At 42.6% G+C, this 19,483-nt stretch overlaps 1 protein-coding gene across 1 annotated transcript in view; it reads left to right on the top strand.

Annotated features, from left to right (window-relative positions):
* The first annotated feature begins 4,684 nt into the window (after nucleotides 1-4,684).
* The window catches only part of RAB3IL1 (RAB3A interacting protein like 1), a 54,056-nt gene continuing 39,257 nt past the window's right edge, over nucleotides 4,685-19,483 (top strand). The window contains 1 exon segment of the mRNA XM_042444935.1: nucleotides 4,685-4,903. Within this exon segment, the coding sequence (XP_042300869.1) occupies nucleotides 4,893-4,903 (11 nt within the window). The 5' untranslated portion in view covers nucleotides 4,685-4,892.

The following is a 19,483-nucleotide window of genomic DNA, read 5'->3' as shown; positions in this document are numbered from 1 at the left end:
TATTATTATTATTATTATTATTATTATTATTATTATTATTATTATTATTATTATTACATTGGATGCAGCCTTCATAATTAAAGTGGAATCATAGTGCTAAAACTATGCAGTATGAAAGGGCCTTCTGCTGTTTTTTTGTTTTTTTTGTTTTTGCAGCAAACTATTACAACTTCTTCCTCTGGAAGTTCTTCTGTCAGCATTCACCTTGGGTTTTTTTTATAATGTTGTGAACTGCTTTCCAAATCTGAAAAAGGTGGGATAGCAAGAAGAAGAAGAAGAAGTTGTCTTGTGAATCTTACAGCCATGGGTGGATCATGAGGGTCAGGGTTATGCACACAAATGTTCACACATGTGACTGATTATAGTTCTTAAATATGAGAGTGAACTCATGCAAGGAGCTTTGTCTCTGATTATATTGGAATAGCTATATTTACCAATATCTGAATAGACCCTTAAATTGTCTCCATTTGTACATTTCCCCTGGATTGTTAAGATAAAGGTTTCCTTTCCTTTCCTCTCCTTCCCTCCCCTCTTCTCTTCTCTCCGCTTTTCTTTTGCTTTTGTTTAAGTTATCATTGCACAGTGCCCAACACCCTTGATGAACTCAAACGTGGAAAAACCTTGCCTAGAGGATGATGTTTAGTTCCAGGAATTACTATTCAAGAAGGATGTTGACGAACTGGAAAGGATTCTGGGCAGAGCTCTGAGGATAATAAAAAGTCTAAAAGATAAACTGTATGAGCAAACATTGCACAAACTTCATGTTCTTTGCCTACCAAAAGAGACATTTGAGGAGAAAATAGTTCGCAGCTTTCCAAATATTTATCACGATGTCAGAAAGAAGAAAGGGAAATTATCTGTTGATGGCAAGATATGAAGCCAGACCCCCTATTTTGGGAAGAGCAAGGGGCAGACCCACACCCTTGGCAGACCTTCGTTCTTTCCATGCCAGAACACTACAAGTTCAAACTGGTACCCCGGGTTACGAAATTAATTCGTTCCGCGGTTAATTTCGTAACCCGAAATACCTTCGTAAGCCGAATTCCCATAGGCGCTAATGGAAAAATAGCTCTCTGCTGCCCTCCGGTGGCGGAAAATAGCGCCGCGGTTTTTTCGTAACCCGAAGAAACCTTCGTAAGCCGAAGCAATAAATCCCTATGGGATTTTTTCGTATCCCGAAAAATTCGTAACCCGGCGCATTCGTATCCCGGGGTACCACTATTATAATCTCACCCAGCAAAAGGGTTAAGTACAGGAAAAGCACCCACGAGTTACTTTCATTGGATGGCTCCTGATTCTGGTATGAGGGCAAGAGTAAGAGAAAAATGTCCTGGTACCCATTTTTTCCATCACATATAGAGCAGAAAAACAAAGTATGTTGGCCCATGAGAAAAATGGGCCCTACATTTTATTAGGACCAGCCAAAATGCAAGCCCTTTAGTAGTTTTCTCCAATACCGTTCATCAGGTGAGGTGGCACCTCACTGTGGGGATGGGAGAAGAAATAGGAAAGTTCCAAAACCAGGCCATTGCAGGCTACCCATTAAACTCAGTGCCCAGATGAGTCTGCACACTGCTAGGTGTGGAGGGTTCAGCTCTACCATCTACCATCTCAAGAACCTTTCATTTTGCCAAGGCAAACAGCAGATCTTTGAGTTCCATCTAGGAGTGTCTTTTTGGACAAGGATATCCACCATTGCCTCCTTGTTCAGACTGTAAGCCTGAGGGCAGGGAAGTCTGAATAACTATCTGTAAGCCATTCTGAGAGCCTTTAGGGCTGAAGAGCAGGATATAAATACTGTACATAAATAAATAATATAGCCCATTCAGTCTGCAGCCTCCTTCTTGGGACATATTTAACTACACGACCACCCTAATTTTGGGATTTTTCTGTTTCTTCCATCGTCACCTAATTTTTGTACAGCCAGCCAGATGAAGAGTACTGGAGGGTTTGCCATTGCCTTCCTCTGAGGCTGAGAATGTGTTCCTTGCCCAAAGTGGATTTGAACACTAGATCTCCTGGAGTCTAGTCCAAAACTCAAACCACAACACCACGATGGCATTCAGTGCTGTTTTAGTTGGTCTGAATAAAAGTATTGCTTAGTTGTAAATTTTTTAATTTTTCTAAATAGTTTAAGAAGGTTGCACTACCAGTAGCCTGTGCTCTGAGCATGGAAAAGGAGGCATCTCATCCCGCAGTGACAGAATAAAGTGCCCCCCCTTCTACCAGTTGTAGCCTGTTAGAACCCACAGCTTAATGAGCATGAGTAACAATTGAGTAATGCTTTCATTTATTTAAGACATTTGAAGATGTTTTCCAGTTTGCTACATGGTTTTTGTGTTAATCCTTCTGCATAAATCCTAATGGAAACATATTTATAAAATTCTAGTATAAATGTAATTAACACAATAAAATAGATAGGGTGGGTGGTATATAATACAGAGGAAGCAAGACTTATAAACACATCTTTTGCATGTTTATTCCCAAATTACGTTCTGTTGAGTTCAGTTGGATTTACTCGTTATGCCAGTGAGGTGATGAATATACTCCAGGATTTTGGCCAAAGAAGGGGATGTCCAAAGTAATGAACTCTAGCCCTCTAAAAAGTTCAGCACCTTGAATAGCATTTATAAAGCTAAAATCCAAAGTAGTAGATTCGCTGCTTCATTAACATGGGAGCTAGCAGCTGCCTTTGATTTATGGTGTATCTACATTACTTCCATGCTATTCTCTATATGATTACAACCTCAGGTGCAATTTATACTTCTGAAAACAAAATCTTGAAAGAGCTACATACGTTCCACAACACAGATGGAAAAAAGTTATTAAAAAGACCCATTGCTGCAATGGGCTACTTTATTGTCTGTGCAAAATCTATCTGAACTTTGCATTGTAAAACCATGAAGCAGGGGGGATATACTGTCAATCCTCCATATCCAGTTTTGCTATCCACAGTTTCAGCTATCCATAAATATTTTCCCCCATTAAAATATCCAAAAAGCAAATATTGATTTTGCCATTTAATGTAAGGGACCCTGTTTTACTATGCCATTACATATAATGGGATTTGAGCATCCATGGATTTTGGTGTCCATGGGGTGGGAGTGAGGGTCCTGGAATCTAACCCCTGTATTTATTACCAATCGCTTTGTACAATTTTTGTGTTATTTTGAGTTTGATTTATGGTGATCCTATGAATCAGAGACCCCCAAGAGCCCCAGTCATTAATGGCTCTGCTCAGGTCTTCCAAAATCAGGGCAGCCAGAGCTTTTTTTTTTTTTTTTTTGAATGAATCAGTCTACCTTTAATGTGGTTTTCCTCTTTTCCTGCTGCTTCCCATTTTCCTCACCATTAGCACCTTTTTTGCGTTCTAAGACTTTATGCCTGTGAGAAAGTAGATTGGTGTCCTGTCTTTGGAAGCTTATGTCATAATGAATATTTTAGTTTTTAAGGTGCGGTGGGCAAAGTGTGGCCCTCAGATGTTGTTGGACTGCAAGTTCCAGCAGCCCTAGGCAGCACAGCCAATGAGTTAAGTATGGGACAGAGGAAGATACAACTCCTTACCTGGAAAGCCTGGGGTTTTCATTGGCTTTTGGCTTTCCATTAAACCCCACCTGGACAAGAAAGACTCCTGTGGTGAATTACCCCTCAAAGGGGCATCTTGATATACCAGTCTGCTGCTTGCTTACTGAGCAATACCTGCCCCCCTTTCCCTCCCTCCCTGATCCTCTTTATTGCTATCATTGCCAAAGACCAAAGAAGGAATGCCCCATCAGGGAAGAACTGGGGGGCAGGGCCCCCATGGTTGGCCAAAAAAGGAGGGAAACTGGAAGTGGCAGGAAGCCCACTTTCAAGCTTTGAAAAAATGGTGTCCAATAGTAACTGGAGGTGCTGGTGCGGCTGCAACTAGTTTAAAAGGTGAACTGCTTCTCCTGGAGGAAATTCTAACACACACCCTTCTTTCTTTTTTGGGCCAGGAAAAAGGGCAGTCTGGGGATCTTGAAGAGGATGAGGGTTGCAGCCCAGAGAGGTTGCATACTGTCCCAGGGTATGACAAGACTATTCTTCTTTTGGGCTGCATCCACATTGCAGAAAAGCCACTCCGGTCTGACACCGCTTTAATGGCCATGGATCAATTTTATGGGATTCTGAGGACTGTGCTTTTGTGAGCCATTTAGCCTCCTCTGTCAGAAGCTCTGCTGCTGCAACAAACTACAATTTCCAGCATTCCACAGCACTGAGCCCTGGCAGTTATAATAACGGTGTCAAACTGTTCCGGGCCCACAACAAACTCCAACTCCCAGAATTCCATAGCCGCCTTGAGCCAGACAATAAGTTAAAGCGGGGCCAAACCGGGTTATTTCTCCAATGTGAATGCAGCAGTCCTACTCCAAATGGAAGAAGACATTTGGGGATTCCTCCTGGGCAGAAGGCAGGTCCAGGGAAAGAAGTCTTCATCTTCCTCCTCCTCCTCCTCCTCCTCCTCTTGCTGCTGCAAGCAAAGAAAGCAGGGAGAGAGGGCCAGCACCCTGTCCGCACTGACTCTGGTGCTGCGCGGGATGGAAGCGCGAGGGGGAAGGCGGGGGGGGGGGGGAGAAGAGAAAGAGGAGGAGGGGGTGTCACGTGATTCCTAGAGACTGGGGAGGAGGAGGAGACCTTCCCAGAGGTCACATGACCCCCAGCTGCTCCTGTCCTTCATTGCCCCCCATCCAGCTGTGGAAGGAGCAGAGCACAGCTGGGCGGGAGGAGGGCTGCCAGCCTCTGCCGCAGAGGAGCCCTCGGGAAGGAAAGGGAAGGAAGGAAGGCAGGAAGGACCGCTCGCTCCATGGCTGCCCAGGAGCCTGCCTCGCCTTCCCTGTGAGCCTCTCTTGGCCTCCTTGCCAGGGGCAGCCATGTGGAGGAGGTAGGGGCAGGGGATGGGGATGGCAAGGGAGGGAGGGAGGGAGGGAGGGGATCAGCTGCCCTCCCCGCCCCAGAGGATGACAAGGCTCCGGGAAATGGAGGACCTCCCGGGGGGGAGGGAACAAGGTAGAGCTGGAAACCCTCCTATTGAGACCTCAGTGCAGGCTTCTTTGGCCAGGCTCCCGATGGAGGGCGCTTGGGACCTCAAACGCATCCCAGGACTGGCCCAGAGAGAAGAAGCAGGGAGGGAGCCCTTTCTTTTTAGAAACCCAGCTTCTGTATTCTCGATGGACAAGTATTCCACAATGATCCCCTATGGGCAAATATTCTCCCCTTATTCTCGATGGGCAAGCATTCTCTTCTGTATGGGCAAGTACAGTATTCTCCTATTACTCTCTATGGGCAAATATTCTCCAGCGATTCCCTTTGGGCAGGTATGGTTTCCCTGTGGGCGGAAGATGGAAGAGGAGGACAGTCAAGATAAAGAGAGGACAAAGAAAAGCTCAAAACACAAATAATGTAAATGTCAAGGCATGCTTCTTAGTCACTCTCTGGACAGAAAAGAAAAGATAAAGGACACCCATCTAAAGATAAACTGCACGCTAGGCTCCAAATGGAGGACCTTTTGGAATTCCTCCTGGATAGAAAATAGAAAACTAAAATCCTCATCTAAAGGGCAATGCATGCTTCTTTAGGTTCCCAATGGATTGCATTTGGGAACTTCTCCTGAACAATATATATATATGGTAAAAACACGCTTAGAAATGTAAGTTCATGCTTCTTACGCGAGGCTCCAAATGGAGGACATTCGGGAATTCCTCCTGGACAGAAAGCTGAAATGGAGGGCAGGTCCTGGAAAAGGAGGGCCTCTGGTCACCCTGGGTGGTGGGACTCTGTGTGTGGGTAGTTTCTCGTGTCTTTAGTCCAGGAGGGCTTGGAGGAATCCTCCCCAGTGCCAGGGTGATCAGATTTGTCCTCCTTTTCCAGGACCTGCCCTCCATTTCCACCTTCTGTCCAAAAGGAATTCCCAAATGTCTTCCATTTGAAGCAGGACTCAGAAGGATGGATTTATATTTATAAGAGTGTTTGTAGCGTTCATATGTTGCCATGTCCTCCATTTAATCTGGAAGGTATTCCATTTTGCAGGGCCTTGTCCTCTTTTGCGGTGCTGAGGACTCATCTGGTCCCCTTGCTGCCCTGTGTGTCTGGATTTTGCAGCCCTTCCTCCTCTTCCTGAACCCCTGGGTTATTTTCCAGGAGCACCCAGCAGAAACCTTCTTTTTCATCAAGACTGTGTTTTAGTATATAGTCAGGGTGACCAGATGTCCTCACCTCCGCAAAGGCATTGCAGAACGTAAGGTATTACAGAAAAAATGTATGACTGCACAAAATAAAAGCTAAAAACACTCATATCAATGTAGATGCGTGCATCTTAGTTGTGGAGGGAGGACGTTCAAGGACCTGATCAAATAAAAGCCAAAAAAATACATCCATAGAACTCTAAATGCATGCTTCTTAGTTGTGCTCAAAATGGAGAACAGCCAAGAAGAATGTAGGACATGATCCTATAAAAGCTAAAAACACTCATATTTGCATATGTGTGTGTTTCTTAGTCCTGCTCCAAATGGAGGACGTTTTGGAATTCCTCCTGGACTGAAGGAAGAATTGGAGGACATGTCCTAGAAAAAGAGGAAACGTCTGGTCATTCTGAGTATATTAACATATTATTTTAGTATTTTATAGTTTTTTGTTTTATCCTCTGTTTTGGATTCTATATGTTTGATGTTCCACCCTTTGGTGAAAAGAGCAATAATAATAATAGTAATATCATCATCATCATCATCATTGTCATAATAAATTAGCTGTGGCGGGGTGCCTCCATGGATGGGAAGGGCCTGGTGCTGAGGGAGGGGGGGATGGATTACTTTTTTATTTGACTGTCACCTAGCTGTCAGAATTAGCAGGAGGGGATCGATAATCCTGTCTCCAGAAGCTTGATTCTCCAATTGAACTAAAAAGAAAAAGTAAATTCACTCTTCACCTTCTGAAGAATCCCAGAAGGTGTTGTTGTTGTTATGCCCATTTTACAGAAGAGAACATGTTTGCCTGACATGCATGTAGAAGGGGAATGCCCTGCTCAGGATTAATCCTTAGCTGATCTACTTAGGGGTAATAGACCTGTTGGCCATATAGCAAAGTACAATAACATTCAAAATCCACCAACTGTGGTACTTTTATTTAGCCAATTAAAACACATAAAATGATGCATGTATTTTATGGATTTTGGTTGGCTGAATAAAGGTGCCACTGTTTTGTGAAATTTGAGTGTTACTGTCTTTAGCTGATCTGTTTTTTGTTTATTGTTGTGTGCCTTCAAGTCATTTCCAACTTATGGCAACCCTAAGGCAAAACTTAGTCAGAAGCATGAATTTACAGGACCTAAGCAGAGGAGTGGAAGTTTGGAAATCTTGGATATTTCACAGGGTCGCCATGAGATGGGATCAACTCAAGGGCAGTTAACAACAATAAAAGACAAACTTTTCTGTCCCCCCCCCCCCCGGGAGTGGCAGTTGTCCAACATCACCCGGTGGGTTTCCATAGCAGAGTGAGAATTCAAACCCTGGTTTCCAAAATTGTTGTCTAATACTCAAACCACTGCACCATGCTTGCTCAGCTGATCTGTAGTTTGAATGACTTGGAGTGTTCATCTGTGGCCACAGACTGTTGGACAGGAGATATTGGATTTAAACTGCAGGAAGCCACAGTTAGGTCAAGCATCAAAAAGTTTCTGATAAGAAGAAAAGCAGTCTTCCCCCAGGATGGCTCCAGCAGGTATATTGGAATACAATCCTCATCCTCCATAGCCAACTGACTGGGGCTATGAGAGTTGTATTGGTGGGGTGGGGGCTGTGGGAGGTTTTAGAGACCACCACATCTAAGACATGAAGCAAGGAAAACAGGATTTAAGGTGCTACCTCTGAGTAAAGAAAAATATTTATTGGTCTGTCTGATCACTAGTGGCCTTCTTAGAGGTCTCTTGTATAGATAAAAAGCTCTATGGACAAAGATTTGCGGTTCTCCTTGGATTTTGTGTACATGTGACATAGAGAAGTGTAAATGCAGTGGGAGCGGGAGAGGGGAAAAAAGCAGAAAATAAAAGGATAGGTCCCAGCCTTGACAGGAATCTATGTAGGATCTGTGAGATCTTGCAGTCTAAGGGGCTGTACAGACCGGCACATTGTGCCAGCCTGTACATGCACTAAGCTTCAGCTAGGGCTGAGCGTTCATACGGTCAAAGCCCTTGTTGCACCACCCGGCCACCGTTACGTAGCCATCCACACAGTGTGCGCCATGATGACATCCATGTGGCGCAGCACCCAAATGCTACCCACAAGGGGCGTCATCATGGTATGCAAGCAGGTTCTTTTTGCTCCCTACGGAGGCCGTGGTGTGTGGTTGCTGCAGCCTGCTCCTGGGGCAAAACCAAATGTCAATTGAAGCAGAAAACAATAAGGGAAGAGCGAAAGAAAGATTATGAATTTGAAAGAAAGCTGATGTATTTAAATTGCAATATTTTATTTTACGATCAACTCAAACGATAACAAGGTAGTGAGCAAGTATTAGACCTGAGAAAGAACTCACAGGTTGAGTATCTCTTATCCAGAGTACTTGGGAACAGAAGTATTTTGGATCTGGGGTTTGCTTTTTGGATTTTCAAATATCTGTATTTGCATATATGTACATAATGAGATATCTTAGAAATGGGACCAAAGTCTAAACACAGAATTCATTAATGTTTCATAAACACCTGATACATATAGCCTGAAAGTAATTTTATACAATATTCTTAATAATTTTGTGCATAAAACAAAATGTGTGTACACTGAATCATCAAAAAGCAAAGGTTACATTATCTCAGCCACCATGAAAAAAGTTTTGGCTTTTCAAGTATTTTGGATTTTGGTATTCTGGATAAGAAAAGCTCATCCTGTATTGTAAATTTTAGACTTCTTTCTATGGACTTTATCACACAGGAGGCAAGCTTCATTAAACCAGCATTAAAGCCAGTCAATATCGCACAATAACGGGTTGCTTTTGACATGACATTGCCATTATCCCGTGAATAAAGTGGCAAAATTGTGCCACTTTTTATTCACAGGATTTATTGATGGGATTTAATGCCAATTTAATGACGCTTGCCTCCCATGTGATAAAGTCCTATGAAGAAACAGCATTCTCCTCCTCCTCTGCTGCTGCTGCTGCTGTTAGAGGAAGATAAATGTGAGTGGCATGGAACAAGGTTTGTTTGAGTTGTGGATAATAGCTGCCCAGGTTTTACTGCTCAATTATGGGGAATTTTTCAAAGGCTGGACAGGAATCTATGTAGGATCTGTGAGATATAGAGCAGGGAAGGGTAACACATTGGCTATCCAGATGTTCCTGGATTGCATCTCCCATGCTCCTTCCTTATTGACAGTAATGGTTATGGCATCTGGGTGATGCTAGAAAGAGAGAAAAGGGGTGCTCCAGCCTACTCATGACTCTGGCTCTGTCCCACCACTGGCTGTGGGCCCTCTCATAGCCTGTGTGTGGCTTCTAGCAGAATTCCCCAGAGTGAATATGTCCTTCTGCCCCTTTCCCAATTTACTTAACTCATGACTAGACAATAATTGACTCTCTAAAAGAACTTCATTTAAAAACTGGTTAGGTAAAGTTCTGAGGAGGGAAAATTACAGTACTCTCCTTTGATCTCAAATAGAAGAAATCCTAGGAAGGATGTGCTGCTGAGTTCTGTTTGATGGCATTTTCCACATGGTGGATGCCTCGAAATCATCCTGTCCACAGAATTGATGTTACTGAAGGTTATGCTTTAGATTGCATGTCTGTTTTTCATTGCAAATGAACTGCATTCCTTTGGTCTGTGGTTCAACTAGTGCATATGAGGCTAAAAGGCACTATGGAAGTGTAGCTGAGTACAAATGATCTTTGTCTGGAAATGACCATCCTGGAATTTTAATGATGTTCGGGGGGGGGGGGGGGGTAAAATTTTTTTTACTAAGAACAAGTCCTGACTTGGCATGAGAGGAAACCCCAGTTCTCTTGTCTTTGAAGGACCTAATTGTAGTATGGTTTAATCCATAGATAACAAGGTTTGATTTTATACAATGACATGTTTGCTTCTAGGAGGGAACAACTTTGGCACTCTTGTACCTTTGATAACAACTTAGAAAGGTTAGTTTTTAAAGATTACAACTCACTGGAATCCCCCAGCCAACACAGCCAGTGGCCATGCTAACTGGAATTATAATACAGTCAGCCCTTCTTATATGCGGATTTTTTATACATGGATTCAAGCATCCACGGTTTGAAAATGTTCCCAAAAAGTATAAATGTACCATGATTTTCCATTTTGTATAAGGGACACAGTTTTGCTGTGTCATTATATTTAATGGGACTTGAGCATACACAGATTTTGTTATATACGGGGGATCTTGGAACCAAACCCCAGCGTATAACAAGGGTCCACTGTACTTTTACCATATTCTGTCCATGATGCTCCAAATTGCAAATAGAGAGTGAAAGTAGTCAAGTCTGCTACAGAGACAAAATGGAAAACTTTGAATATCCCTGTCTCCCCCTTTGGAGCCTAGGCTCCTGCTTCTATTTTGTCTGAGCACTGCTTTTTTGAATGCAAGATAGCCGTCAGGTTTGGTGCAGGAAGAAAGAAGTGGACAGAGGTGTGAATGTACTTTTCCTTGAAAAATGTTGGAGTTGATATGTTTATGAGGCATGTGACCTTGATTTAATTGCCACCTTGGTTTTATTGTTTACATTATTAATTTTGATGTCTGGAACATTAGAACAGCCCATTTCATTCTGGGGTGGAAATGTGCAGCCCTCCAGATGTTCTAGAGCTGTAGCTCCCAGCATTCTTCACCACTGTCTATACTATAATCATCTGTATTATACTATGTCTATACTATACTGTCTTTACTATACAGAAAAGAGTTTATTAGCATCTGGAGGGCCACACAATTCACACCCCTGGTCTCTATCTTGTGACAACCAGATATTGTGGAGGAGTGGGTTGTTTACTTCAGAAATCCTATGCCCAAGGTTCTGGTATTAAGCAGTTGCTATTTTGAAGCATGAGGATTCCATACGCAGGTAAGTCTCAATTTGTGTTCCAATTTATGACATTTCAAATATACCACATCTCTCCAGGAATACATAAATAAACTGTCTACCACAACACATAGTTTTCCCAGTGCACTTATGCTTTTGAGTGAGGTGGAAGAGCAAAAAGAGAGAATTAGGCTATTTAGTGTTTTGGTGTGGAGTTTTGAGTGGTAGCAGAAGCTGAATAGACTTGTGTTTCTTTTACCTGTCAAGGTTGTGGGAGTGGGGAGCTGGAGAAAGTAACTGAGATCATAGCCTCTATCCCACTACCTTTTAAACCGGATCATGATTCGGTATGAACCTGTTTAAAAGAGCATGGCTCCCACTTAACTTGAATTGCTGAAGCGATTCAAAAAGGGGGCCATGCTTTTGACTCATTTAACCCCTGTCTTTTTGACGCTGGTTTCTTTCTGCTTCTTTTGGGCTGAATCAATTTATTTTGAAATAAATTGATTCAGCCCATGTGGGAACCATGCAGATTTGAATCCTCCCCAGCAGTCCCTGGCTTCCTTGGCCTCCCTGCCCTGGCAGTCTCCAACTTCCCCGGCCTTTCCATCCCAAACTTTCCTGGCCTCCTCACCTCCTTCTGTCCTGGCCTTCTCCTTTTCCCTGGCCTCCTTCTGGCACAAATATAATGGTAACCATGCTCTGCCGCTGAACTGGTTCATCAGTTTGGATCGGTTACCCGAATCCGTGGAAACTGAATCAAGTGGGAATGAGGCCCATGGCATTGCTGGAAAGAAGGGATTCTGTTTGCCTGCTCAGGAGGAGCATGAGGGGGAGGAAGAAACTCTAATCCTGCTGTTGTCTGGATGAAGGTGCTTCCCTTGCCTATTTAAGATGTGTATGTGGTGGAGGAAAAAACTGTAATCCTGTCTTGGAGGATGAGGTTTCCTTTACCTGCAGAGAAGGGGGATGAAGAAACTGGAATCTTGGAGTCTGGGTGTGACTGGAATTGGTTTCCTCTGTTTGTTTAGGTGTGCGTGTGGGTGAACAACTGTAGTCATCATCTGGAAAGGAGAGCTTTTTCTAGTCTTGAAAAAGTATGCTCTGATGTTTTATGCCTTAAACCTCTTTAAAATTGGTAGCAGGTTGAGTAGAATTTCTAACTTTGTGGCTACTTCAGCTTTGTTGGAATATATCGCCCTGGTCTTCAGTGAATGCTTAAACAACTGTCTCCCTTCATTTACTTCAGTCTTAATTTACATTGTGGGTCCAGCAATGCAACCTCAACATGTTATAATCAAGATCTGCCTCTAGCTAGATAGTTTGTTCCATAGTCTATTGGTGAGGTGTGCATCTGTGTAGATGTGTGTGTATTATTTCCCCCCAATATAATATTATTTTTTATATTATATAAAAAATATAATGGCAGATATTGAGGAGGAAAGGAGATCTTGTCACAAATTTGTTTTATACATCTAGATAGTCATGTTTCTGTCACAGTGCTCATTTTAATTGGTTTAACCAAAAGTTTCCCATTATTAACCAACTATTTTTTGTATTAAACTTCTGTGACAATTTGAACAAAATACAAGAAAGCAAGATTCTGAATGTGTAAATTTGAGAAATGCTATCATTACCCATCTAAAGTGAAGCAAGGAGCCCCATGAATAGATCTTTCTGGGCATTATTCCTGCTCTAAGAATTGGTCCTAATGCTGTAATGCATCTCTCTTCTCCAAGGGATTCATTTAGTCTTTGTAAATTTGTATAGGAGAAATTATGATGTTCTGCAATTTCCTGGCTAGTAACATGTATCTCCAGGTGAATGAAATAAGGAAATGCCTTACAGTCTGAAATGTAGATTGTGTCTGTTTTTCTGGAATGCAAGATATAGCAGAATGATAAAGATAGGCTAGCTTATCTCTTGATTGGCAAGGGTATATTTTTGTTCCTAACTTCTCAATGATAATGTTGATTGAGAAAAATGTGAAACCTTTTGGGATGGCCTATAATACATGTGTAAAATATGGTACATATGTAGGATTTCGCTGGAAATTATTTGTAGGTATTTTGTATAAGAGACTGTTCTTTCAGAGCAATTCTACAAGAAATTAGAAGATCTCTTTGTAGTGACATGTAGATCCGGCACATTTTCCTTCATCTTCTCCACTGTATTTCTACAGAATCTCTCTCTCTCTCTCTCTCTCTCTCTCCCCCCCCCCCTCTCTCTCTCTCTCAAACTAGCACTTTCTAGTTGGCAAAGAACTCTCTGGCATCCTTATCCAAATCTGTGGAATAAATCATAGTTTGAAGAGACCTTGTAGGTCATCTAATCCTGACTCAATGCAGGATTCCCTGTGCATTATGCAAGAGAAGCATCCCTGCCACAGAATCATGGTGTGAAGTTACATCTAGATTAGATGTGTGACCTGAAAAGCTTCAATATGAAGAACACATTTGTGACACTATTAAGAAGATGTGAATTTTAAGAAGAAAATTTTTATACATGTCAAAATTTGACTACAGTATTCTTACAGTTTATTAAATGTTTAAATTGGGAAGAGATTTTATTTTTGCAGTTGTGGCACATCTTTTTGAAAAGGAATGCTACATTTTAAATATTAAATAGAGACAGTTTTTGAAAAAATAAGCAAGTGGCAACCCTATTCCAGACCAGACCTTGGGGAAATTGCCTCTTTGGATTGCATCAAACTGAATGCCCCAGCTAGCATGGCCAGAGGTCAGTCAAAAAAAGTGGGGGACAAGCCCATGCATTGTCATTGTAACTATGATGATGCTAACCTACTTTGGCAGCAGATCTGTACTGGGAATGATGGCCACAGTGCTCTTCCACTGTGTTTTTCGGGGGTCCTGCCACAACTGCTTGTCCCAAGACATCCTACAACTGGGAGTGTACTGCAGATGTCATTTTTTAATGTGCCAATCTGCCACACCTTGGAAACATTTTGGAACCGGCACTACTAGGCTTCAAAGGTTGGATTTGGGCTCACAATTGATTGTTCATGACATGAATTTTCAGCACTTATGGCAGACTTGCTTATGTTGTTGTTAACTGCTGCACAGTAGACCAACCAAGGTCTGTAAGCTCTGATCCAGAGTGACGGCAGCACTAGGATGATATGTAATTCTAAGCCCCCATCCTTAGCTTGATTCCTTCCAGTTGGCAGCAGGCTCACAGACTGCTGTCACGATCAACCATTTCAAACAACAGTTTGAGAAACTGGCTGGTACTTGGAACTGGGATAGGTATTGGAGGAATTAACCTGAAAAGCCTGCACCTTGGGATATGGTACATGTTACATAGTAGGATTGCAACTGAGGGGCAGCACCATAGAGTAGTTTTGATCCACTTGCCTAGTGTGGTGGGGCACAGGTTTTGCATGTAGAAGATCCTGGCTTCAGTCCTTGCCACCTCTAGCTACAGCTGTGAAAGGCTTTTTCCTGAAATACTGGAGAGCCATAGCCAGTCACTGTTGACAGGACTAGGCTGGAAAAACCTATGGCCTGTGGATAGACAAACTGGTCACCATGTTTCTAAAATAAGAGGTAGATATGAGAGAATAGCTAGCTTTAAGGTGATAAGAGGATGATGGAACAGAGACCTGAAGAAAGAAGACAGGTACTGTATACATTCATTGGGAAAGAGAGAGAAATAAAAACATTGGGCCCATTCCCACTACACAAATATAATGCTATGATTTCACTTTAACTGCCATGATTCTGTTTTGAGGAATGCTGGGACATGCAGTGTAGGGACATGTGTATTGAATTCTCAGCCAGAGAGCCCCTCTGGTGCCTCATCAGACTACAAATCCCAGAATTACATGTGATGGAATCAGGGCAATTAAAGTGGAATAGTAGCATTATAACAGTATAGTGTGAATGGGCCCCTGGTTGTGAAAGTACAGAAAAATTAATGCTGGATCTGTTCCTTATTACGTAAAGAGCCACTGACTCACAGATACCTGTGAAGGTTAAGGTTTTTTTAATTCACATAGGGTTTTTCATAATAAACTAAGGCGCCTTACAGACGGGCCTAAGTGGTGCTGTCGTTGCGCCAGGAATACGCGCGAGGGGCGGCGCTTCCGGACGCGCCTTGCCCCTCATGCGTATTCCGTACGGCAAGATGGCGGCACCCTATACAGACGGGCGCGGCCATCTTGATGTAACGGACGCACAGCGTCCGGACATCTAAACCCGGAAGAGACGTCGTGAGTGCACGCTTTGGCACTTGTGACGTCTCTTCCGGGTTGCCGGAAGGAGCGTGATTTTCGCACTCCTTTTTTACAGCGTGGGGGAGTCGCGCGGTTTGGCTGCAGCGGCTTCCCCGCGCTGCAACCGGCAGCGGCCCATGACCGCCCCTTTTGGGCGGTCTGTAATGGGCCTTACTGAGCCAGCATGAGTGCTGGACTATAACTCTGGAGACTAGGGTTTGAATTTCCGCTCGGCCATGGAAAGCCACTGGATGACTTTGGGCAAGTCATGCTCTCTTAGCTTCAGAGGATGGCAGTGGCAAATGTCCTCTGAAGAAACTTGTGAAGAAAGCCATATAATAAATTTGTCTTAGGGTCACCATAATAACTTGACTTGAAGACACACAACAACAACAACAAAAGTTGCCTCCTCCTCCACTTGCCTCTTCTTCCTCTTCTTCTTTCTTACCCACCTTTCCTCAAGGCTCGTGGTGTGGTACGGCATAGATTAAAACACATAAAACAACTTAAACACATAATTTAAAACACATAAACATAGGACACATTAAAATAATTTGACATACAGTACAATTAGAATCATTGTTTTGCTGCCAGAAAACAACCATAATATTTTTAAAATTAGTACTTGAAGACAAACTCACCAGGGCCATCTTACGTTTTCAGACTCCTGCTTTTCTATTTTGGCAAGGTGGTTAGATGAAGGAACTGTTTCTAATAAAATATTTTGCGTATTTGTGGAGGGGGACCTGCTTTCTGTTTGAGCAAATGGACACCTCATAGTTTTTAGTACAGTGGGATGGATGCCTAACTGAGGAGGTGGCAGCAGTGGTTGATAGGAAGCAGTTTTTAAGTATTCCCAGAGAATTGGCAGTGAAGAAATACATGAGAGGAAGACTTTAGATATAAACCACCCTCCTCTAGTTTTTCTATAGGAAGTGATTTAGGACCTCAGCTATTTTGCTTACTTGGCAGTTCTTCTGTTCACAGGAAACTGATGCTGTCAGAGGCCCTTTTCAGGCAGGCCAGTGAAAGTGATCAGCAGTAGTCTTCTAGTTCCTTTTTTGTGCTCTTTATTCCTATGAAGGGTGTCTAAAGTTTGAGTCCAATTTTAGACTTGTTATATTGCCTTTTCTCAAAACTGAAAAATGACCCTGCATTGGCAGTTTTATGTACTGAAGAGAGTATAAATCTTGGGAGTTTGAACCCAGACAATCAGCTACTATCAGGTACTGTGAGGCAGCTGCCTGAGGCTGCAGAATTTAAGAGTCTTTGTATTGTCTATCTTTGTTAGGCCTGGTACAGACGGGGAAAATGTGGCATGGCGGCAGCGGTACTAGGGTTAGGGAGCGCACACCATGCAGACGCTCCCTAACACTAGTACGTATTCCATACATCAAAATGGCGGTGCCCTATACACATGGGCGCCGTGGTTTTGATGCGACAGATGCTTAGCATCCCAAGTGCGGCAGAAAAAAACCACGCTTTTTGCGAGTTCTTTTTTTGCTGGTGGGAAACTGCACGGTTTATCTGCTGTGGCTTCCCACCGGCGGAAAAGGAGGCCCCGGCAGACCACCCTTTTTGGGCGGTCTGTATCCCACCTTAGTGAACCAAAATGCCCACAAATATTTGTGCATGCCTCCAAGACCACAGGCATCTTAATCTGTAACCAATCAATCATGACATACCCGATGCCATGAACTCTACATGTTAATGCTGAGCTATTTTGAGACGAAGGGTGGGCAAAGTAGTCTGACTAAGTTATGCCCTCATAGTCTTGAGAACAAAGAAAGCAATAAAAACTAGTAAACTTTGCATCTCCATTTTGAAAATACACATGTACACACAAAAACTCTTGAAAATTTAGAAGTGTATTTGTCTAAGGTGCAGCTAGATATAGATGGAGGGCAGAGAAATTCAGTTGTTATGTTGTATATTTATTACCAAGGATGAGAAGATGTGCTTGTGAGATTTTCTGCCTCATGTGCCACAATAACTTACTTGGATTTGAATACTACACAGCCACTTGAATGCTGCTGGTGAGGCAGCCTCTTAGTTGTTCTTCCTTGGGCTACAAAATGTCTCAAACCAGCCCTGACCCTGGAATAAGAAATCTTTGCCTCATATGATTTAATGCTGAAACATGGTATTTCTCTACCCAGCCAGCGGGAAAACTGACTCAGCAGAGCACCTTAAGGTATTTTGGTTCTTTGAACCTTAAAAGTCAAGGTACAAATTCCAACTCTGCCATGAACTAGCCACATAATCTTGGGCATGCTCTGTTGCTGACTCTGCTGCTTCATTTTAGTATTGAAATAATTATCTAAGCATCTTTCCACATGGGAGATCTTTTTTTTATAAAAAGGAGTTCGGAATGCTGGTTCAGCACATCTGACATCTGTAAAAGCCATAAAGGAACTGACACTTGCTGTTTCGTCTCTATTCTTCCAGTGTGTGATCATATGGCATCATCCAAAGCAGCTACTGTGACAGACATAATTAGAGCTATGTGTTGCGATTCGCCTTATTTCTGTGAGTTTTAATGCACCAGTGCTATACTTGCCACAGGGGAAGCTTTCTAGATGAAGTTACCTGGTGATGTTTTTAAAAGAATATACACTGTTAGATATATCTAATTGTGGTAGCTTTGCTGTAAAGTAGTTGTAGTTGTAGTAGCAGTAGTAATAACCTGCTGCTAGTAATTTGTATTGCAGATTGGAAGCTGCAATAGACAAGGAAGTCATAGGAGTTTATCAGACAAGGGGAATTGGAAGTATAATCCGATGGCAATCTGAATGCAATCATGGGGTTTAAACGTTACTGCGTGATAACCCACTACACACAAATTCGTGCAATGGGAAGTCAGTCTGAATGCAATCATGTGGTTTCATGTTATTGCGTGATAGACTGCCACATGCAAATTCGGGCAATGGCATGCTATTTTCGGGCATTGGGGAGCCAGTTCGAATGCAATGCGTATTCACGTAATTGCGCGAAACTAGTGACTTTAAGTGAATGCGTTCTGGCCCCACTTTCTTTTCATTCGAATTTAAGAGAAATTCCTCCCATTTGATAAACTCCATAGAGTGCACCCAATTTTCAGGGCAAGTAAACCTTGTTTCTCATCTTTCTTAATGAAGATTTGCTAAGTGGGTCAACCTTGGCATGCTTGTAAATTCTGTTGGTGTCCTCTGATTTCTCTGTGTTAGGGATTCCTTGGTTACTTTTTTTCTTGATAGTTCCAATATAATCCTGGACATGTGGTAATGAAGTTACAGCCCACTCATTGATTATTTGGAACAAGCCTTTCTCAAGTCTTTAACTGGGCAGAATAGAAATCTGCAAAGCATGCTGGCTTGGATTCAAAGATGCCTTCATCAATGTGAATTTCTGACTCCCTCCTTCTCCCCTAAAATTGCCATCCTGAATAGGGTGGATTGTTCTGTGGGAAACGGAGAGTAAAGGAGGGATTGCTGAAATTGGGGAAAGGGAAACTTCCATGAGTAATTCCAGTATTTCAGCAATTCCCTTTCCCTCTCAGACCATTAGCACAATCTAACTCCTTTTGAAGAGGCTTCCTGATCCCTGGGAGAGGCTTGTGGAAGCTACTGGGAGAAAGCGGAGTGGGACAGCTGACTTTTATCAACTCTCTTCCACTGCCCTTTCTCCAGATCCAAGCCACCAAGTTTACTCATTCTGTGGCAGTATGGCAGGTAGGTTTGGTCGCTTCGTCTGTGATATAGTTATACACATCATTTCGATAGAACAGGAGTGGATAATCTGTTCCATAGAGCAGGAACTGATAACTTGTGACACTCATCACACCTGTGACTGATGGAGATGATGTTGCAGCATCATCGTTGATCAGCCATAGACAGCATTGCCAATGATGAAGGATGCTGGGAGATGCCGTCCAACAAGTTATGAAAGGTCACAATTGTCACAGTGTAATGTTCATTCCAACTCACTCATTGTAGTTTCCCCCCTAAAAACACTCCAGTTTATCTTAGACATTTGTGGCGGTTTGCACTTAAAATATTCACCATCCCCTAAACCCTTACATTCCAACTAAGAGATGGAATTAACTCTTAGACTTAAATCTACAAAAGCTCATGCTGCCAACTTCTTTCTTTCAATTAATCTCAAAGGTGCTACAACATTTCTTTACATACTGATTCTGTTGACTTACATGGCTATATCTTTGAATGAACTTGCCACACTCTA

Source organism: Sceloporus undulatus, chromosome 1 (assembly GCF_019175285.1).
Source record: "Sceloporus undulatus isolate JIND9_A2432 ecotype Alabama chromosome 1, SceUnd_v1.1, whole genome shotgun sequence".
NCBI classification, from domain to species: Eukaryota; Metazoa; Chordata; class Lepidosauria; order Squamata; family Phrynosomatidae; genus Sceloporus; species Sceloporus undulatus.
Note: the sequence above shows the minus strand (reverse complement) of the source record. Positions and strands in the feature narration are given on the sequence as shown.